Below are 23,223 nucleotides of genomic sequence, written 5' to 3' on the forward strand. Positions count from 1 at the left end.
GCTTGCATCTCTTCACATATGTCTTTCTGTTACAGTTCTCGTGAGCAACAAAGCTGCAGTGTTAGTAGAACTATAAAGCTCAGCACAAGTTTTGCTATAACACATTAAGCCAGTTACTTATTTACACTAAGATAACAGAGTATTTGAACAAGCACACAGCTATGGACAGTGAGAGCCCTGATTAGGATATGTGCTCTGAAAGCAGGGAATACTGGTGGCTGGTGATTTTGTAAGATTTATAACAGTAGCAGAGGGAGTGAGGTGAGCAGCTAACTGCTGTATAAAAATCAATGGTCTGAAAAGAGATGGCTATAATATTAGGAGTTAACTTCACTCCTGGAGCTTAGCTACTGCACACTCTCTGCAGGGTCTGGGCACCAGTGGCCAAGCTCCATGGATACCCGCTGTACACCATGAAAGATAAAACCACTCATTGCAAGAGATTGACTTTCTATTTGCTGTCAATCAATTGCAAACTTGCTTAATTTTCATGCTGTCTGATCAATTAAAGCAATATAATATCTTGATAATATCCTTTTAAGGTGACAAATATTATATATTATATTATTACTTAACAGGAACCTTCCCTCCAAATTAAATATGTGTAGTATCACTTGAAAATACAAGTTAATCCATACCTTTATATCCCTACAGTGTTGTTCCCTTACTAATAAAAAGTGATATACCAATGAGTCTGGAAGTGTAGCACTAACTGTCATTCAACTAGTCTAGGGAGGCATTTGGCTGAGAATGGAAGGAGCTACGCAATTAAGAGCATAACTATGCCTCAATACACTCAAATCTCAGTAGAGGTACAACATTGTGCTGATATTAAGGTATGAATTAACTTGTATTTTCGAAGGCTACATGCACCTGTTTGATTAGGATGAGAAAGGTGGAGGGGGTTACTTCCAGGTTCCCGTTATGAGAATGTTATCAGTGAGTATAGCTCAGGACATCGATTACTACACCAGCGACAACTGTGCTGAATGATGGACGCTGTACCTCAGGATGTTAATACAACCATTTCCGTTGGTGAGGAAGAACATATTGTTATCATTGTTCCAGGAGATTTCATTGACTTCAAACTTGAACTGTTCCTCTGCTTTGGGGCGATGGGTTTTAACATCTATAAAGGTGACAACATCATCTTTATTTCCTACTGCAATGGTCTGACCGTCCGGGCTCCAGCAGATATTAATATTTTCACCTAAGGGCAAGATATGTCATCAATAAAAATAGAAGGTAGAAATGTATTATATCAGGACTCAGCAAATCAGATTACTATGCAGCATATGGAAATAGTTCAGGAGCCCAAGTTGTGCTTGACGGATGGGAACAGTAAGGGAGCAATTATAGGCGAGAAATCTATGATCACTAGGCACTCCACTGTTCATTAGTATGGGAGAGACATGGTTCCTCATAAGGGCATTGTAACACGTTACAACCCCATACAAAGGATAGGGGATAACTTCCTGATTAGAGAAGTCTGACAAGTGTGATCCCCCACATGTGAATGGAGCAGAGGCCGAGCATGTGCACCTACACTCCATTCACTCTCAAAGAGAACGCCATAGATCGATCACCTACCGCTCCATTCACACTGGGCTTCACAGTAATCGAACTCTCCAGTGATTGGGAAGTTATCACCTATATTATGAATAGGGAATAATGTCCAAACTCAGTACAGTCTATGATACTAACGGAGACCGCAGAAAATAAATTAAACCGCTGCTTCATTCAAACTCGTAGTCAGGAGGAATGAGGAACACTGGGCCTTCACTCTAGTGATAGTTGCTTGAACACCCATCATCATTAAATGCTTCATCAGAATTCCATGAATAAGTGATAAATGTCTTTTCCAGGAAACCCCCTTTCATTTGTGTAATACATCTTCAAATATGAAGGTTCTTCTTCAGTCCCTATAGATGGAGGGGATTGTGGACACTCACCTTTGGTGGTAACGGTTGTAAGGCACCTCTCCGATCTAACATCCCATATACGAATAGTCTTGTCCCCCGATGCAGTGACAAACAGATTTGGGTTTGTGGGATGCCAGCAGAGCTGATCGACGCTGTCACCATGGCCACGATAATTTGTCTCCTTAGTCTGCAATTGTAAAATGAAAAATAGCTCACAGCCAGATCCTGAATGTTACCACTGTATTTTGGGACCATCTGATTAGGGATCATTTGAATTGATGCTGCTCTCTGGTTACACGGACATACTTGTCACAGTAATTTACATCATCGTAGCTGAAGGTACATCAAATTACCAAAAATGATAATCCTCTGTGCTGGACAGTATACTGGATATCCCCAACTTTTCCCACAGATCGAACCCTCAACACTGAAATCTTACGCATGTGCCATGTACTTCCAGGAGAGTACATAGACTCCCTGCTGCCCACAGCACTGCACATGTACCAACCCAGGATCTCATGGAGCCAGGGCTGTGGAGTCGGCAAGCCAAACCTCCGACTCCCTCATACATGGCTCATGTTTAAGTGATAAATTTACTGTAGCACAGATTCATCTCAGCTAAAAGTCTAGACCCTTAGATCAGGAATAGGACAGACATTTATAGGACATTTCATAACTTTCCCAAATTCTTATAAAAAATATTCCCCATAAACTGCATTGCACTACTGTACCCAATTTATTATATATTGTAGGAGTTGGAGTCAGTCCATTTTATACCCACTCCGAATCCACAGCCCTGCATGGAGCATACACAGTATTTGAGCAATGAAGAGAGAGTAGGAAAACCTTTGAGCTGTTAATTAAGACCAATGGAGCGCCAAGTTGAAAGGTTGTCCAATAACACTAAGAGTGCATTCAGACGGCCGTATATATGGGACCACAATGCACGGAGGGCCAGTGGGTCTTGCAATCAGGGAGTAGAAAATGAGCACGTTTAGGGCAGCATCTCACCATACACAAATTGATAAGCAAGTTGTGGTTGCAAGTATGACAAAAGAGGATGATCCCAATCCTCCAAAAGATCCACAGGTGAAGAGAATGACAACAACATCCACAGTAGTAAAAAGAATCGTCTTCTTCATTAGTACATCACATAATACTGATGTTCCTTGATTCTCTATCCCAAGACTGATTCCTACAAAAACACATGTCCCTTCTTAAATACACATCCACAGGTTAAGAATTAGTGATATTATTCCACAGGGATTGAGTATCCACAGCTCATCCCCCAAGATTGACTGGCAAACACCCTACAATGGTATTTAACATAAAGAAGAACACAGATTAAAGAGTCAACATAAAAATAAAGGTATGCTGCTCTTGCCATCAGAAAGTATGTCTGGCATAATTAAGATTTTACGCTGTATCGTCACAGCATTAAACAAAAAAAGTCTATATCTCTAAAACCACATGATTGAGGGGTAGAATACTCATGTGAGCAACAGGAATAAAATAAAACCAAAACTGGACACTTGGCCTGGTGACAGGTCATCTTTCAAGTCCCGTGGGGTGCTGCATTCCTCACTGCCTGCCAGGTACGACTCTGGACTTTAGTAAGCTGGCTATAATGGAGCAGTGATGTCAGCAGCATGGCACAAGAGCACCGACTGGCTGCATTTGTTAGATGTTGGCAGCATGTAAGAAAGACTGGAAGGGTCAGCACAGCACCACTCAGAAGAACAGACGAGTAGTTTTTAATAACATTCACAACTAGAGATGAGCGTTGTTCTACTCGAACTGTTCGCCAATCTCAAATTCGAGCTGTTTTGGGCGGTGTTCGAGCCGGTCGGCGAACACGAACAATTTGAGAAAAATTTGGCTGTTCGAGGTTATGTTCGATAACTGTTCGTGCACCAAAATCATAACTGGATTTTTTCTCAGTAATGATGAAAATTAATGTTAATACGCAGTTTGAGTGTACAGCGGGGCGGGGGGAGGGGCAGGGGATGGATCTCTGCAGGAACAATGAAGATCTCCATTTTTTTTTCTCTTTCCCGCATTTGCAGTGGGGAGGTGCAATCTGTCAGCCTATCAGCAGCGCACACACGGAGCGAAGTGCTTTTTTTCACACAAGCAAGGGCATGTGTGATTGGCAGTGTATGTCACATGTCCTTGCCCTATAAGACCAAGCCATTTTCCCCGCCGCCACCATTTTCTCACTGCTGCAGCTGCGTGTTAGACGGCACCGCTGTTGCTGTGTGCGCTATACCTTGTTAATTTCAAGCCAATTTTCGCACAAATATACAGATAGCTTGGGAGTAGGGAATAGTTGTGATTGCAGTCCTTTTAAGGACTAGGTTACAGCATTTCCTACGACTTTTATCAGGCAGGTCTGTGCTCTTAAATAGATAGATTGTGGGAGTAAAGACTAATTGTAATTGGAGTCTTTTTCAGGACTAGGTTACATCAGTTCCTATCAGTTTTTGCCAAGCAGGTCTGTGCCAGTGCTGTGCAAGTTTTTTTCACAGCATTTGGCTGAATCTAGCAAAGCTAATCCTTTTTGGCCTATTGCAGAGTGTGTTAGTCAGTGGAGTAGCCTATCTGTGTTGCAAGATATACCACCTGTGTATAGAATACCAATTTTTTTACTGCACCTAGTGAAGTAAAATCTTTTGGGCATAGCATCATTCTATTAGTCCATCTATACTGACCTCCATCAGGTTGCAAACTGAATATAATTTTTTTCTGCATCTAGCTCTGAAAAAATATTTGGGCTTCTAGCAGTGTGTGGGACTTGGTCTATTAGTTCATCTATACTGACCTCCATCGGGTTGCAAATTAAAAATAATTTTTTTCTTCATTTAGCTCTGAAAAAATATTTGGGCTTCTAGCAGTGTGTGGGACTTGTTCTATTAGTCCTTCAATACTGACCTCCAGCAGGTTGCAAATTGAATATAATTTTTTTCTGCATCTAGCTCTGAAAAAATATTTGGGCTTCTAGCGGTGTGTGGGACTTGGTCTATTAGTCCATCTATACTGACCTCCATCAGGTTGCAAATTAAAAATAATTTTTTTCTGCATCTAGCTCTGAAAAAATATTTGGGCTTCTAGCAGTGTGTGGGACTTGTTCTATTAGTCCTTCTATACTGACCTCCAGCAGGTTGCAAATTGAATATAATTTTTTTCTGCATCTAGCTCTGAAAAAATATTTGGGCTTCTAGCGGTGTGTGGGACTTGGTCTATTAGTCCATCTATACTGACCTCCATCAGGTTGCAAATTAAAAATAATTTTTTTCTGCATCTAGCTCTGAAAAAATATTTGGGCTTCTAGCGGTGTGTGGGACTTGGTCTATTAGTCCATCTATACTGACCTCCATCAGGTTGCAAATTAAAAATAATTTTTTTCTGCATCTAGCTCTGAAAAAATATTTGGGCTTCTAGCAGTGTGTGGGACTTGGTCTATTAGTCCATCTATACTGACCTCCATCAGGTTGCAAATTGAATACAATTTTTTTCTGCATCTAACCCAGCCAATAGTTTTGGCCTAATACCACAGTTTGGCCACTCAGCTCTGCTCGGTTACCATCCATTGTTTTTTTGTGCAAACAACTCCAGAGTTGTGAATTAGTTAACCACCAAAATGAGTGGAAAAAGGCCTGCTGCTGGTGGAAAGGGGAATAGGCGTGTTGGGAAGGGGAAAAAAGGTTGTGTCCGTGGGGTAGGTGCAGAAGAAAGACCATCTTCCAGCCAAACTAAAATGTCTACTTCTTTTAGCGGACAATGTGATAAGATCCCTTTCTTACGGCCACGCCAATCGCTACAAATTCCAGATGAGGCACAAAAACAGCAGGTGCTTCAACGGATATCAAGTGCTCCTTTAAGTGGGCTCTCCTCCACATCAACTTCAACATCACAAATACTCCAGTCCTCAAAGGTGTCACCCAAATCGCACTTGCTTCCTCACAGCTCCCAAATCTCCAGCTGCCCGTCTGAGTATGAGGTAGAACAGATGGTTGAGTCTGCAGAGCTGTTTACTCATACTATAGCCTGGGAATCAGAGGTCGACTCCAGCGCTTCTGTGAATCCAGACGAGGAAATGATCTGCACTGATGCCCAGAATCTTTATGAGTCGGATCCAGGACCAGACGCAGAAGGTTCTGACCATAATGTAGACCCTCATTCCCAAACTGTAACTCCTGTTGGTGGAGACAATGAGGAAGACGATGATAAGACTCAAATACCTGATTGGAGCGACAACTTTAGTTTTTTGTCAGGGCAGGAACAGGTTGGCTCTGAGGACGACGGGTGTGATAACGCCAAGGGTGATGATGATGAGGTCGGAGATCCCACTTACTGTCAACCCACAGTCAGCCAAGAGATGAGGTCAGCAGAGGAGGTGGAGGAAGATGCTAGTGACGACGAGGTCAGGTTGCGCCTTCCTGGACAGAGACGTAGTACTGGAAGCACGTCAACAACTGCATCCTCAAACACAACTCTGCCTCTCACCACAAGTCGTGGTGGCTCTTCAGGTCGCATGGGTGCTAAGCCTTGCATAGCCTGGGCATTTTTTCAGATCGATAAAGATGACCCAACTCGTGTTATCTGTAACATTTGTCAGCAAAAGCTAAGTAGAGGCCAAAAAATACATAGTTTGAGTACTTCATGCATGAACCGGCACATGGACATGAAGCATAAGTTGCAGTGGGAAGCTCAGTGTGCTACAATGCGGCCTAGCCGGCCGGGCCAACCACCGTCTGCCATATCTTGTGCATCCGCGGCCTCTTCATCCTCTGTGACTGGGGGGACAGCAGTCACACCTGTTTTGGGGCGCAGACCTGCCACCTCTTTACCCGCAACAGCCAGCGTGATTGGCAGGTCATCATTTTCTTTGGAGGTGGTAACACCAGCTGGTCTTGAGCGCTGTCCGACATCGATAGCACCACCTTTGGATCAAGGCAACCTAACATGTCCGCCTGCATCTTCCTCACAGACCGGCAGTTTGCCGGGGACACCCTTATCAACCCCGTCTAAGCACAATAGCCAGCCCTCGGTCCCTCAGATGTGGACAAGTAAAAGACCATTTCCTCCTAGCCATGAGAAAGCTAAGAGGTTGAATTTCACCATCTGCAAGCTCTTGGCTACAGAAATGCTGCCTTTCCGCCTGGTGGACACAGAGGATTTTCGAGACCTTATGTCCGTCGCAGTGCCCCAGTACCAGATGCCCAGTCGGCACTACTTCTCAAAGAAAGGTGTGCCTGCGCTCCACCAGCATGTCGCACACAACATCACCGCTTCTTTGAGAAACTCTGTGTGTGACAGGGTGCATTTCACCACAGACACTTGGACGAGTAGGCATGGACAGGGGCGTTACATGTCGCTGACTGGGCACTGGGTAACTATGGTGACAGCAGGACAAGGGGCTGCTGTCCAAGTCTTGCCGTCCCCACGAGTTGTGCGTCAATCCTCTTTATGTCATTTTTCCTCCACTGCTTCTGCCTCCTCAACCTCCTCTCGGTCTTCCACCTGCACCCAAAGCCTGTCTGGTCATGCCACAAGCTTTCTAACTGCGCAGAAGGGATCCTGCACACCTCCTTACTATGCTGGCAGTAGGGCTCAACGTCATCAGGCGGTTTTTACATTGAAATGTCTGGGAAATGTGAGTCACACAGCTGAGGAGTTGTGGTCAGCTCTGGAGAACCAATTTCATGAATGGTTGTCTCCACTGGACCTGAAACCAGGGAAGGCCGTGTGCGACAATGCTGCAAACCTGGGTGCGGCCCTTCGCCGGGGCAATGTCACACACATGCCTTGTATGGCTCACGTGTTGAACCTGGTTGTCCAGCAATTTTGAGCCCACTATCCCAGACTAGATGGCCTTCTGCAGAGGGCACGGTCGCTGTGTGCTCACTTCCGCCGTTCGCATCCCGCAGCTCAGCGACTTACATCTCTACAGAAGTCGTTGGGCCTGCCACTTCACCGGCTAAAATGCGATGTGCCTACCCGGTGGAATTCAACTCTGCACATGTTGCAGCGACTGTGGCAGCACCGACAAGCCCTGGTGCAATACGTTCTGACGTATAGCCTGGGCCAACGAGATTCAGAGGTGGGGCAAATCACGCTGGAGGAGTGGTCTCAGATCAGGGACCTATGCACCCTTCTGCACAGTTTTGAAATGGCGACGAAGATGTTTAGTGCTGACGATGCCATTATCAGCATGACTATTCCGGTGATTTACATGCTGGAGCACATGTTAAACAGAATTCGGAGTCAGGTGGTGGCACAAGAGGAGGTGGAGGAAGTAGAGGAGGAGGAGTTGTATGCGGAAGGGCTAACATCTGCAAGGTCCAGACGGTCGGCAGCACCAGGGCGGCAGGCATGTGAGGGTGGGGGAGATGATTTTACCAGGGCGCATGGTAGCAGCCAAACTAGTGAGGAAGGTGCAGGAGCCCAGGAAGAAGTGGAGGACGAACTGATGGAAGACTCATCAGATGAGGGAGACCTTGATCACATTTCTGTTGTGCGAGGTTGGGGGGAGAGGACAGAGGAAGGAAGCATGATTGTTACCTCGCCACCAACACAACAGGGACTTGGTGCTCCTGGATGCGCAACACACATGAGTGCCTTTTGCTGCACTACCTGCAACATGACCCTCGAATTGTGAGAATTAGAAATAATCCTGACTACTGAGTTGCCACACTGTTAGATCCCCGGTACAAAAGTAAATTTGCAGAAATTATTCCTGCCATAGAAAGGGATGCACGCATGCAGGAGTATCAGCAGAGACTGTTGCAGAATCTTACATGTGCCTTTCCACAAAATACCAGTGGTGCACGTAGTGAATCTCACAGTTCCAACTTGCCAACCATGGGACCGTCAAGTGTTCAGCACTCAAACCGTAACAGAACCACAGTATCTGCTGGTAACATCAATTTTGCGGAATCATTTCACCACTTTTTTAGCCCATCCTTTGCAAGGCCACAGGAGACAAGAAGTCTGACACATAGTCAACGCCTAGAGACGATGGTACAGGAGTATCTCCAAGTAAACATTGAAGCCACGACTGTGTCACTGGACCCTTGCTCTTTTTGGGCTTCCAATCTGGATAAATGGCCAGAGCTAGCCACTTACGCCTTGGAGATCTTGTCATGCCCCGCAGCCAGCGTTCTGTCTGAACGTGTGTTCAGCGCTGCTGGTGGTGTGCTGACAGATAAGCGCACGCGGCTCTCCACTGATAATGTAGACAGACTCACGTTCATAAAGATGAACAAATCATGGATCCGAAACGACTTTTCTACCCCTGTGTCATCCTGGGGAGAGTAAAAGCTTGATGATTGGTTAAAATCACCCTACCAACCGTTTTAAGCTTTCAAATTACTAATCATGTTTATCTGTATCTTGACTGGAAAATAATTTGGGCTTTGTAGCACTGTGCAGCACTGATCCTATTAGGCCATCTATAATAAGCTTCACCAGATTTAAAATTAAAAATAATTTTTAGCTGCATCTAGCCCGGAAAATAATTTTGGGGCTCCGAGATGCGCAAGACACAAGTGCCTTCTTGCTGCACTACCTGCAGCATGACCCTCATATTGTCAGAATTCGAAGTAATCATGACTACTGGGTTGCCACACTCTTAGATCCCCCAAACTTTTTGATCAACCTTTTCATTTTAATAAAGACCAAAAAAATGGTCATTTTTGAAATTATAAGCATTAGCAGGTTGTTAGAAACTGAAATCAAACAGTTTTCAACTCAAAACTTTATTCTAGGTGATGTTACATTTTCACATAGGACCCCTTGTTCGAAAGGAGCTTCTGAACTCTCTCGTCCATTGAATTTGTCAGGTTTTGGATGGTTTCTGCTTCAATTGTTTTGCATGAGGACAGAATACCCTCCCAGAGCTGTTGCTTAGATGTGAACTGCCTCCCGCCATCATAGACACTCCTTTTAATGATGCTCCAAAGGTTCTGAATGGGGTAGAGGTCAGGGGAGCATGGGGGTCACACCATAAGTTTGTCCCCTTTTATGCCCATATCAGCCAGAGATGCAGATGTTTTATGTGCAGCATGAGATGGTGCATTATCATGCAGAAAAATGATCTTGCTGTGAAATACATGGTTCTTCTTCTTGAACCATGGCAGGAAGTGCTGTTTGAGAAAATCCACATACATTATGGAGTTCATCTTTAGCGCCTTCAGGGATCCTAAAGGGGCCGACAATCTCTCTCCCCATGATTCCAGCCCAAAACATTACTCCACCTCCTCCTTGTTGGCGCTGTAGCCGTGTTTGCGTGGGGTGTCCATCAACCAGCCATCCTCCACTCCATTCATCTGGACCATCGAGCGCTGCACGGCACTCATCCGTGAACAAAACAGTTTTGAAATCAGTCTTCATGTAATGTTTGGCCCACTGGAGCCGTTTCTGCTTGTGTGAAGTGGATAGAGGAGGTCGACAGGATGGCATATGCACAGCTGCAAACCTCTGAAGGACCCTGCATCTTGTTGTTCGGGGGACGTTGGAGGCACAAGCAGCTTCAAAAACTTGTCTGCTGCTATGACAAGGCTTTTTTGCCGCTGCTCTTTCAACCTGACGTAATTGCCTGTAGGAAAGAGTCCTCAATTTGCCCTTATCAGCATGCACACGTGTGTACTGTGAATCAGCTACATACTTCTTGATTGCCAAGACACTTCATCCTGATCATCGCACAATGTTGATTGTAGTCATGCCTTGACCTAAACACTCCACAATTTGTTGCTTCTCAGCAGCCGACACATCCTTTTTCTTTCCCATTTTGGCAGAAAATGTAGGCTGCTTAATAATGTGAGAGAGCCTTCTTAAGTAGTCTTGCCTTTCATTGGACACACCTGCCAAACTAATTAGCACAGGTGTCTGCAATTGCTTACAGTGATATAAAGAGCCCTGACACACATCACCATCAATGAGTTTAACTGACAAACAAACAAATTCTTCCCTTATCACTCCTAAACACTTTTTGCATAATAATTTGGAACGCGGTGTACATGTGCTTTTCCACAAAACACCAGTGGTTCACGTAGTGAATCTTACAGTTCTAACTTGCCAACCGTGGTCTGTATGGAATTGTTCAATAAAGGGCCCAAAATTAAGATAACATAGATGGGAGAGGTCTCTATGAATAGGAATTCCTAAGTATTTGATACCCTGTGAGGGCCAGGCAAAGGGAAAGTTGGACTGGATGGAATCCTATATGGATTTAGGGAGGGAGACATCGAGGGCCTCAGACTTCGCTGCATTGATTTTAAAATTTTACCATGTAACAAAGTGATCTATTTCAGCCATAACAGCAGGGATGGATATATGTGATTGAGTGATATATACTAGGACATCATCAGCAAATAGAGAGCACTTGTACTCGGTGCCTCCCACCTCAATCCACCTAATATTGGGGTTATGGCGAATTGATGAGAGCAGGTGCTCCGTCACTAGGATGTATAAGAGAGGGGACAGAGGACATCCCTGCCTTGTCCCATTGGTGATTGTGAAAGGTGATGAAAATGTTCTGACGCACCCCCTGGGCCTTGGGACACCCGGAGCCGGACCCTTTTTGGTGGATGCTGGTGGTTGTAGTCTTCGTGGCGGCGATCCGGTTCCGTGGCTCAGGGCGGTCAAACCAGTGGCGGAACTATTTATGTGGTTTTGATGTTTAAATGTCCGACTACGCCACCCGTGGATTGCGGTCAGAGTGAACCGCCGCTACAGGGCAGACCGCTAAGGCTGGTGTTGTGGGTGCAGCAGAGCGTAGCATAACTCCCCACGGGAGGAGTATAGCCTCAGGGCAGTGTATGCGGAGGATGGGGGTGATGGTGCAGGGCAGCAGCAGTAACGACACGGAGTCAGTGATGCAGTTCAGGGCCTTTACTCACAGTTCTTATTATCCAGACCACGTCTGCAGGTAACGGCTGCCCACGTCGTACTGTGCTCACCAGGTGAGGGGCTCAGACAACTCCCAGATAACTTTGGAGCGCTTCACAGGACCCCCTTTGTGTGTCCTTTGTCTGGCCTTTCTTACCAACACTTCTGTCCGGCTGCCTCGGGCCTCCTCTTGGTAAACTTGGCGCCAGTTTCCCTGACCCTATGTGGTGCCTTCCTAGCGGGTGGAGCAAGGGGCTGCGCCACATAAAATGTCAGAGCCTCCGGTTTCTAGCTGAGGGTCGTTTCCTGCCTCCACTAGTTCGGGGACCGGTCTCCCCCTTTGGCCTGACCCCTCCACGCAGGTGGATTCGGGCGTGCGGTGGCGACTCGCCCGTCCGCACCCCTGGGATCCCTTCATTCCTCGTTCCTGGAGCCTTCTCCGCTCCTCTTCCTTCCTTCTCCCTCTTGCAGGCCTGGGCCTCTGTTACTAGGCCCGCCTCCGGAGCAGAGCTCATGCAGAGCCCCTGCTCCCTGCCACTTCTGCTCAGACTTCTCTGCACTGAACTAAGATGGTGCCCACCTTTTATACTCCCTTCTCAATGCACCCAGGAACTGCTTCCTCCCTGCTCCTGCACTGCAGGGTTCCCCTTCCTCAGTGTTCCCTCCCCCCACTCCAGCCAGGGACAGGGACTGTCGTGCCCATCTCAGGGGCATATTGGTCGCCCTGCCCCACGGCAATGTGGTGTAATGCATGCAGGTGTCGGGTCCTGATCCACACTCCATCCTTATCTGAGAGTGAGATATCACACCTCTGGGTGAGGTGCAATACGTCTGTAGCAACCGAGCCCTCGGTGCTACAGTTCCATTTATCTTCAGCCTAGGTGACGTATTGTGATACAGGGCCGTGATTTTGGCTATAAAAGGGTCCCCTAGACCCCTACCCCAAGCTTTTTAAGAGAATCATATATGGCGTGCCAGGAGACTCTATGGAATGCTTTCTCAGCATCCAACGAGAGTATCTACTTACAAATTTTTAACTGCATCTAGCCCAGGAAATACTTTGTGCCTAGTAGCAGTGTCTGCTAGTCAGCGGATTATCCCGGCTGTTAAGCAAGCTACACCACCTGTAGTTTGGACACTTAATTTTTTCAAAGGAAATGCTTCGGGACCACGGGATACTTAGTGAAGAGCATCAGGAGGCACCCCAAGGTATAGGGGCTGGGACTGGCACTAGGATGCCTTGCGGTGGACAGCCGAGCTCGATCCTTATAAAAGCTTTTTAACTGCAGCAGCTTTAGTGGACGCTACTGGAGCTGGAATTACGCGGCTGCTGGCATGAGACTTGCCCTCCAATAGATCCTTGTAAATGGATTTAAAGTGTATTCATTCAAATTAGAGGGACAATTTAAATTAAAAAGCTTAGAGCTGCCTCCACCACAGGGGCTCTCTCGACCCACCAGCGGACAGGCACCAGTATTGGGAGAGGGGGGCTGGCCGTCAGGGTTCACCGCGGCTCTGGCACAAACCCGGCGACACGGAGGTGGCACGGGCAGGAGCGGACTGGCCGTCTCGGCTTCTCACTTTTTGGATTTTAGAAGGGCATGACATGCCTATATCTGTGTCTCCCCCTCCTTTTACTCCTCCACCTCTTTTCTTTTCGCATGACTATATGTACTTGTCACTTTTCCATGTGTTAGTTGTGTCTTCTGAGCAGTTTGTCAGCTTTTGGACACCTTTGAAGGTGTTTTCTATGTGTTTCTATGTGTTTTTGTTTGCCTGCCATTGGTTTTAACGGTGTTCGAAGGTGTTCGACGAACAGTTCGGCGAACACACGGGTGTTCGACGAACCGAACCGAACTCGAACACTACGGGGGTGGCTCAACACTATTCACAACCTTCAGATAAGTTAAACCACGCCTTTAAAATCTTGCATGGTACATTAAAGGGAATCTGTCAGCAGATTTTTGATTCCTCATCTGAGAAACCCTAAATCCAATGATGTATCACTTAGATTATTGGGTGCAGCAGTTCTCACACAATCAGAGCTTTTAAATTTAGCAATGCAGCAGAGCTGAGAAAGGTAACCCCGCCCACACCAGGCTCTCCATGTACAATGGTTCTTGAAATGAAGATGCCGCGATTTTTATTTTGTATTATTAATTATTGATTATATAATCAATTATTTTTAATAAAAAATTAAATTCACTATTTTAATCGTTTTTTTTAGGCTGCCACTTGAATTTGCTTGTGTGTAATGACAGCTACACACCCAAATACGGTAGCCCCTGGGCATAAGAGACTGGGGTCGCAATGCAATAGAATCTCTTGTATTGAGACTGCCATAGCTGTGACATGGGCATGCCCCCTGGGCTGTCCAGGTCACAAGTGTGGGAGGAGATTGCGGCCATCTTGTAACACGCAGCTATGCTGCAAGCTCCAGTTTCCCCTTGTTACCGCCCACAGCACACAGTACATGCGGTGACAGCAGGTGCCGGGGAACGGAGGTCTGGGGTGAGGAGAGTATCATCGGCGGTGATAAGCAACCTGGGATAAGTAGTACATTACCAGGCTGCTGAACACTGCTGCGACTGTAATGTTCAGAACACGGCAGAGTAATAATCACCCTGCTGTGCCCTGATCACTGACACAGCTCTGCGATGGCACTGTAACTCCTCTGAAGGAGGCTGCGTTACTTATATTGCATGCAGCATCCTCCCCTTCTCTCCATAGTGTCAGATCAGCCCAGAGGAGGAGTGGCGGGACTAACAAGATATCAGAAAGCAGCACTCCAAAATGAGAGCAGTCATATCTGTTGTGTGTGGTGCCCTCTGCCTAGCAAACTAGAGGTAACCTGTGCAGCTGCTTTCCATCTCATCTTTTGCTGTGTTGAGATATGAAGGAGGGGTGGAATTTGACAAATGATTGACTATAGCAGGTTAGTGTGTGTGTATTTTCCTTCGTGTATAAGCGTGTGTGTGTGTGTGTATTTTCCTGCAGTGCATCATTGTCCCTTGCTTGCACTGATCGCAGCACAAACAGGGGACAATGATGAGGGCAGTGTTCAGCAGCCAGGGCTTGGGAACAGCACTAACTGTACCACTGATTCCCAAGCGCTGGCACGTGTGATCCTGATGCGGCACACGGACATCTCCAGTACTGGTTTTCCGGTTTCAGAAATATCAGGACGTGTGAAACTGGCCTTAGAAGAGGAGGGGGGAAAAAAGACCTCAAACCCTAATCCGAAGCCCCATACCCCCAACCCCTTATCCACAGTATCTGCAAGCGCAAAATTTTATCTAATAAGACTATTGTCATGAGGGATAACCCAAAGTGAAGAGATAGGAAAACAACAGACAAAGCTGCTAGCAAAAGACAGGAATCCAATGCTAGATCAGGCTGCCTTAAGTGATTATGCCATAGGCGTTAAGTGATCAGCTGGGCACATGTCAACAACGGGAACAAATAGTAATGTCACAATCCTATATTCATTATCCAGACTGTAGTGCATATGCAGCCGCAGAAAGGGAAGATGCAAAGTACAAATACAGAGAGGCGCCAGATGTATCTAAGGAGGCTTCTTACCCTTCCGATGCACAAATGGGAGTGTGTCACACCAGATGGCACTATATAACTGTACTTGGCACCTTCTCTTTCTGATACCTGTTTTTATACCTTTTTCAATAAAGTTTAGCATTTTATAAAGAACATGACATTTACTTGATGACATTTCAGTCAGGCTTTTATGCTCCCTCGTTCAGGTATTTAGGGAGGGCCCTGCATTTAGGACCAGGGTCCTTTTCTTAGTCTATTCCAGCTATGTTCATACAGCTGTTGTCCTAGGTGGGATTTGAATCCAGGACCCCAGCGCCGCAAAATTGCAGTGCTAACCACTGAGCCACCGTGCTGCCATTGCAAGTTACACACTCTGAGATATGACCTTTCGATACGTTATTACAAACAGGTGAAATTTATATAGCTTTGCAGTAATATGAATGTAAAACCCAATTCACGGACCGGTACAAAGAACTGTGCCCTCACTATGTCCAGGGAATATATAATATAATATATACATACACACACAGTACAGACCAAAAGTTTGGACACACATTCTCATTTAAAGATTTTTCTGTATTTTCATGACTATGAAAATTGTACATTCACACTGAAGGCATCAAAACTATGAATTAACACATGTGGAATTATATACTTAACAAAAAAGTGTGAAACAACTGAAAATATGTCTTATATTCTAGGTTCTTCAAAGTAGCCACCTTTTGCTTTGATGACTGCTTTGCACACTCTTGGCATTCTCTTGATGAGCTTCAAGAGGTAGTCGCCGGAAATGGTCTTCCAACAATCTTGAAGGAGTTCCCAGAGATGCTTAGTACTTGTTGGCCCTTTTGCCTTCACTCTGCGGTCCAGCTCACCCCAAACCATCTCGATTGGGTTCAGGTCTGGTGACTGTGGAGGCCAGGTCATCTGGCGTAGCACCCCATCACTCTCCTTCTTGGTCAAATAGCCCTTACACAGCCTGAAGGTGTGTTTGGGGTCATTGTCCTGTTGAAAAATAAATGATGGTCCAACTAAACGCAAACTGGATGGAATAGCATGCCGCGGCAAGATGCTGTGGTAGCCATGCTGGTTCAGTATGCCTTCAATTTTGAATAAATCCCCAACAGTGTCATCAGCAAAGCACCCCCACACCATCACACCTCCTCCTCCATGCTTCACGGTGGGAACCAGGCATGTAGAGTCCATCCGTTCACTTTTCTGCATCGCACAAAGACACGGTGGTTGGAACCAAAGATCTCAAATTTGGACTCATCAGACCAAAGCACAGATTTCCACTGGTCTAATGTCCATTCCTTTGTGTTCTTTAGCCAAAACAAGTCTCTTCTGCTTGTTGCCTGTCCTTAGCAGTGGTTTCCTAGCAGCTATTTTACCATGAAGCCCAGCTGCACAAAGTCTCCTCTTAACAGTTGTTGTAGAGATGTGTCTGCTGCTAGAACTCTGTGTGGCATTGACCTGGTCTCTTATCTGACCTGCTGTTAACCAGCGACTTCTGAGGCTGGTGACTCGGATAAACGTATCCTCAGAAGCAGAGGTGACTCTTGGTCTTCCTTTCCTGGGGAGGTCCTCATGTGAGCCAGTTTCTGTGTAGCGCTTGATGGTTTTTGCAACTGCACTTGGGGACACATTCAAAGTTTGCCCAATTTTTCGGACTGACTGACCTTCATTTCTTAAAGTAATGATGGCGACCCGTTTTTCTTTAATTTGTATTACGGCAAGAAAAAAGCAGCTAACAGTCTATTCAGTAGGACTATCAGCTGTGTATTCACCTGACTTCTGCACAACACAACTGATGGTCCCAACCTCATTTAAAAGGCAAGAAATCCCACTTATTAAACCTGACAGGGCACACCTGTGAAGTGAAAACCATTTCCAGTGACTACCTCTTGAAGCTCATCAAGAGAATGCAAAGCAGTCATCAAAGCAAAAGGTGGCTACTTTGAAGAACCTAGAAAATAAGACATATTTTCAGTTGTTTCACACTTTTTTGTTAAGTATATAATTCCACATGTGTTAATTCATAGTTCTGATGCCTTCAGTGTGAATGTACAATTTCCAAAGTCATGAAAATACAGAAAAATCTTTAAATGAGGTTGTGTACAAACTTTTGGTCTATACTGTATAAATATAATATATAGTTAGGTCCATACATACTTGGACAGAGACAACATTTTTCTAATTTTGGTTCCAGACATTACCACAATGAATTTTAAACAAAACAATTCAGATGTGGTTGAAGTTCAGACTTTCAGCTTTCATTTGAAGGTATCCACATTAAAATTGGATGAAGGGTTTAGGAGTTTCAGCTCCTTAACATGAGCCACCCTGTTTTTAAAGGGACCAAAAGTAATTAGACAATTGACTCCAAGGCTATTTCATGGATAGGTGTGGGCAATCCCTTCGTTAGGTCACTCAATTAAGCAGATAAAAGGCCTGGAGTTGATTTGAGGTGTGGTGCTTGCATTTGGAAGGTTTTGCTGTGAAGTAAACAAGTGGTCAAAGGAGCTCTCCATGCAGGGGAAACAAGCGATCCTTAAGCTGCAAAAACAGAAAAAACCCAACCGAGAAATTGCTACAATATTAGGAGTGGCAAAATCTACAGTTTGGTACATCCTGAGAAAGAAAGAAAGCAGTGGTGAACTCATCAATGCAAAACGACCTGGGCGCCCACGGAAGACAACAGTGGTGGATGACTCCCAGAATAGTCTCCATGGTGGAGAGAAACCCCTTCACAACAGCCAACCAAGTGAACAACACTCTCCAGGAGGTAGGCATATCAATATCCAAATCTACCATAAAGAAAAGACTGCATGAAAGTAAATACAGAGGGTTCACTGCATGGTGCAAGCCACTCATAAGCATCAAGAAGAAAAAGGCTAGACTGGACTTGGCTAAAAACCATCTAAAAAAGCCAGCACAGTTCTGGAAGAACATTCTTTGGACAGATGAAACCAAAATCAACCTCTACCAGAATGATGGAAAGAGAAAAGTATGGCGAAGGCGTGGTACAGCTCATGATCCAAAGCATACCACATCATCTGTAAAACACGGCGGAGGCAGTGTGGTAGCTTGGGCATGCATGGCTGCCAGTGGCACTGGGTCACTAGTGTTTATTGATGATGTGACACAGGACAGAAGCAGCAGAATGAATTCTGATGTATTCAGAGCCATATTGTGTTCTCAGATCCAGCCAAATGCAGCAAAACTGATTGTCCATCTGTAGTATGAAACGACGACCAATGACCCAAAACAAAAAGCTAAAACAACCCAGGAGTTTATTAAAGCAAAGAAGTGGAATATTCTTGAATGGCCAAGTCAGTCACCTGATCTCAACCCAATTGAGCATGCATTTCACTTGTTAAAGACTAAACTTCAGACAGAAAGGCCCACAAACAAACAGCAACTGAAAACAACCGCAGTGAAGGCCTGCAGAGCATCAAAAAGGAGGAAACACAGCGTCTGGTGATGTCCATGAGTTCAAGACTTCAGGCAGTCATTGCCAACAAAGGGTTTTCAACCAAGTACTAGAAATGAACATTTTATTTACAATTATTTAATCTGTCCAATTACTTTTGGTCCCTTTAAAAACAGGGTGGCAAATGTTAAGGAGCTGAAACTCCTAAACCCTTCATCCAATTTTAATGTGGATACCCTCAAATGAAAGCTGAAAGTCTGAACTTCAACTGCATCTGAATTGTTTTGTTTAAAATTCATTGTGGTAATGTCTAGAACCAAAATTAGAAAAATGTTGTCTCTGTCCAAATATCTATGGACCTAACTGTATGTATGTAAATATATATCACACCCCTACACATACACAGTACATGGCAGTCAAGCACAGCTCCCAGGCGACACCGCGGCGATGGCCAGTCCACCAGTGTTACCGGAAGCTCCCAGGAGACACCGCAGCGATGGCCAGTCCACCAGTGTTACCGGCAGCTCTCAGGAGACACCGCAGCGATGGCCAGACCACAAGTGTTACCGGCAGCTCCCAGGAGACACCGCAGCGATGGCCAGACCACCAGTGTTACCGGCAGCTCCCAGGAGACACCGCAGCGATGGCCAGTCCACCAGTGTTACCGGCAGCTCCCAGGAGACACCGCAGCGATGGCCAGACCACCAGTGTTACTGGAAGCTCCCAGGAGACACCGCAGCGATGGCCAGACCACCAGTGTTACCGGCAGCTCCCAGGAGACACCGCAGCGATGGCCAGACCACCAGTGTTACCGGAAGCTCCCAGGACACACCGCAGCGATGGCCAGACAACCAGTGTTACCGGCAGCTCCCAGGAGACACCGCAGCGATGGCCAGACCACCAGTGTTACTGGCAGCTCCCAGGACACACCGCAGCGATGGCCAGACCACCAGTGTTACTGGAAGCTCCCAGGACACACCGCAGCGATGGCCAGACCACCAGTGTTACTGGAAGCTCCCAGGAGACACCGCAGCGATGGCCAGACCACCAGTGTTACTGGAAGCTCCCAGGAGACACCGCAGCGATGGCCAGACCACCAGTGTTACTGGCAGCTCCCAGGACACACCGCAGCGATGGCCAGACCACCAGTGTTACTGGAAGCTCCCAGGACACACCGCAGCGATGGCCAGACCACCAGTGTTACTGGAAGCTCCCAGGAGACACCGCAGCGATGGCCAGACCACCAGTGTTACTGGAAGCTCCCAGGAGACACCGCAGCGATGGCCAGACCACCAGTGTTACTGGAAGCTCCCAGGAGACACCGCAGCGATGGCCAGACCACCAGTGTTACTGGAAGCTCCCAGGAGACACCGCAGCGATGGCCAGACCACCAGTGTTACTGGAAGCTCCCAGGACACACCGCAGCGATGGCCAGACCACCAGTGTTACCGGAAGCTCCCAGGAGACACCGCAGCGATGGCCAGACCACCAGTGTTACCGGAAGCTCCCAGGAGACACCGCAGCGATGGCCAGACCACCAGTGTTACCGGCAGCTCCCAGGAGACACCGCAGCGATGGCCAGACCACCAGTGTTACCGGCAGCTCCCAGGAGACACCGCAGCGATGGCCAGACCACCAGTGTTACCGGCAGCTCCCAGGAGACACCGCAGCGATGGCCAGACCACCAGTGTTACCGGCAGCTCCCAGGAGACACCGCAGCGATGGCCAGACCACCAGTGTTACCGGCAGCTCCCAGGAGACACGGCAGCGATGGCCAGACCACCAGTGTTACCGGCAGCTCCCAGGAGACACCGCAGCGATGGCCAGACCACCAGTGTTACTGGAAGCTCCCAGGACACACCGCAGCGATGGCCAGACCACCAGTGTTACTGGAAGCTCCCAGGAGACACCGCAGCGATGGCCAGACCACCAGTGTTACTGGAAGCTCCCAGGAGACACCGCAGCGATGGCCAGACCACCAGTGTTACCGGCAGCTCCCAGGAGACACCGCAGCGATGGCCAGACCACCAGTGTTACCGGCAGCTCCCAGGAGACACCGCAGCGATGGCCAGACCACCAGTGTTACCGGCAGCTCCCAGGAGACACCGCAGCGATGGCCAGACCACCAGTGTTACCGGCAGCTCCCAGGAGACACCGCAGCGATGGCCAGACCACCAGTGTTACTGGAAGCTCCCAGGACACACCGCAGCGATGGCCAGACCACCAGTGTTACTGGAAGCTCCCAGGAGACACCGCAGCGATGGCCAGACCACCAGTGTTACTGGAAGCTCCCAGGAGACACCGCAGCGATGGCCAGACCACCAGTGTTACCGGCAGCTCCCAGGAGACACCGCAGCGATGGCCAGACCACCAGTGTTACCGGCAGCTCCCAGGAGACACCGCAGCGATGGCCAGACCACCAGTGTTACCGGCAGCTCCCAGGAGACACCGCAGCGATGGCCAGACCACCAGTGTTACCGGCAGCTCCCAGGAGACACCGCAGCGATGGCCAGACCACCAGTGTTACTGGAAGCTCCCACGAGACACCGCAGCGATGGCCAGACCACCAGTGTTACCGGCAGCTCCCAGGAGACACCGCAGCGATGGCCAGACCACCAGTGTTACTGGAAGCTCCCAGGAGACACCGCAGCGATGGCCAGACCACCAGTGTTACTGGCAGCTCCCAGGAGACACCGCAGCGATGGCCAGACCACCAGTGTTACTGGCAGCTCCCAAGCGGCGCGCTCTCACCAGCCGGTCCTTCTCCAGCACAAACACACTGGCCGTCTTATCGAAGGATCCCGACGCCAGGCGCCTTCCATCACAGCTCCAGGCCACAGAGTGCACCTTGGCGGTGTGAGCCGAGAACTCTCGGGTCTTGCTGTTCGCCTTGAAGTATTCCTGCAGCGCAGCCGCCGACATGATGTGGATAGAGGCGAAATCGTAGAGGGCTGAAGGACCTTTGCGACGTCAAGACCATGTGATGGGTGATGTCACAGTAAGGGGCGTGGCCTCATCCTTCCTGGCAAGCCTGATACCAGGAAGCCAGCTCCTACTGAGTAGTGATGGGTAAAATGCGATTTTTTGGTGAGCCGGCTCTTTTGGCTCCGAAAATGGCTCTTCATTTCCTATTACCTTTGGCTTTAAATTTGAAGCCAAATTCTGGTATGTTTTAACCTTTTAGTAAAAATCTACACATGTGCCAATTTATGACATAAAACAGAATAGTTTCCAGAATAACCAGATTTTATATTATTTGCTGTAAAAACTTTAACAAACACAAAATGAACATGCAAAATACCAACAAGATACTAATTATCAGTGCCACATTTTAAAGCTACCTTCACACTTGGCAAGTTCGCTGTGGGCTGTCTGCTGCAAACAGTCTGCAGCAAAACTGCAGTGTCAAATGTGGCATCTGCATCCAGGCGGATTTAGATAAGGAATTTGCTGCAGAATTCACCCGTCCATTGACTGCAATGAATTTCGCATATCGGATATTCTGCACATACTGACATGCTGCTGCTGAAGCCAATTTCACACCTCATGTCAGATTCTGAATTTTTCCACGAAGTGAGAATGTGTTTTGGATAAAAACCATTGCCTCTGTTGGCTTCTGTAAATGCCATGGCATGTCCACGCTGATGATCTGCATGGAAACTCCGCTGCAAATCCACAAAGTGTGAAGGCAGCCTAAAATTGTCTTTAGGGCCCATTGGATAGATAAACTAAGTGCCATAGCTTGGATGGACTGATTCAGTTTATTTCTTCTGTTATTATCTGTTTTGGAAAAGACTGTTTTTTTGGTGTCCCATCAAGGACCAATGTCTTTTGCCATCACTAATATAATGTCATTAAAGGGGTTGGATCACATGGGCATTAGTGCCATTAATTGAAGAGAACTTTTTAAAATAGGTATATTCTCCATATACTTATTTTAAAAATTCTGCTTCAATCCTGCTGGTATTCCATAAAAACCTATGTAACTGTTTACATGGGTTTCCATGGAAGTTGTCCTGTGCCGGAGCCCTATTCAGCAAAAGACACACAGGATGCGACCATGTTGTCGGCCAGCGCTCGCTGACTGACCGCATGGACCATGCAGCACCCGAGCCTGCGATCCAGTGATGCTCAATCCAGCGATGGTATGTTTGCAGAGGAGATCCTTATCTGCCCTGCCCATATGCATCGCTGGATCATTTGTTCTCTTCCATTCAAGTGAATGGGAGAGAACAAGGGACGCACATTTACATCCGCTGTTTCTCCCTCGCTCAGCGAGGATTTACAAGCTGGCGGTAAATAACTATAATCAGGCTAAATCCAGATGTCAGTGTGCCTTTAATAAAGTGCCTGACTGCTGCTTGCTTGTCACAGATTGGAGGGGGGCGGGGCTGTGAGTCACTGCTATGTGCGGCAGCAGGAGGA

At 47.1% G+C, this 23,223-nt stretch overlaps 1 protein-coding gene across 2 annotated transcripts in view; it reads right to left on the reverse strand.

Annotated features, from left to right (window-relative positions):
- THOC3 (THO complex subunit 3) overlaps positions 1-21,792 on the reverse strand; it is a 67,370-nt gene extending 45,578 nt beyond the window's left edge. For both annotated transcript variants that reach the window (XM_073651151.1, XM_073651152.1), the window contains exons 1-3: positions 21,550-21,792; positions 1,953-2,109; positions 1,006-1,210 (exon numbers count right to left, since the gene is read on the reverse strand). In XM_073651151.1, coding sequence (XP_073507252.1) covers positions 1,006-1,210; positions 1,953-2,109; positions 21,550-21,720 — 533 coding nt within the window. In that variant the 5' untranslated portion in view covers positions 21,721-21,792. The remainder of the gene's footprint in view (positions 1-1,005; positions 1,211-1,952; positions 2,110-21,549) is intronic.
- Between the last annotated feature and the right edge of the window lie 1,431 nt (positions 21,793-23,223).

The sequence above is a fragment of the Phyllobates terribilis genome, unplaced genomic scaffold, assembly GCF_046119375.1.
Source record: "Phyllobates terribilis strain yellow unplaced genomic scaffold, ASM4611937v1 Scaffold_11__3_contigs__length_659146591, whole genome shotgun sequence".
Lineage (NCBI taxonomy): Eukaryota > Metazoa > Chordata > Amphibia > Anura > Dendrobatidae > Phyllobates > Phyllobates terribilis.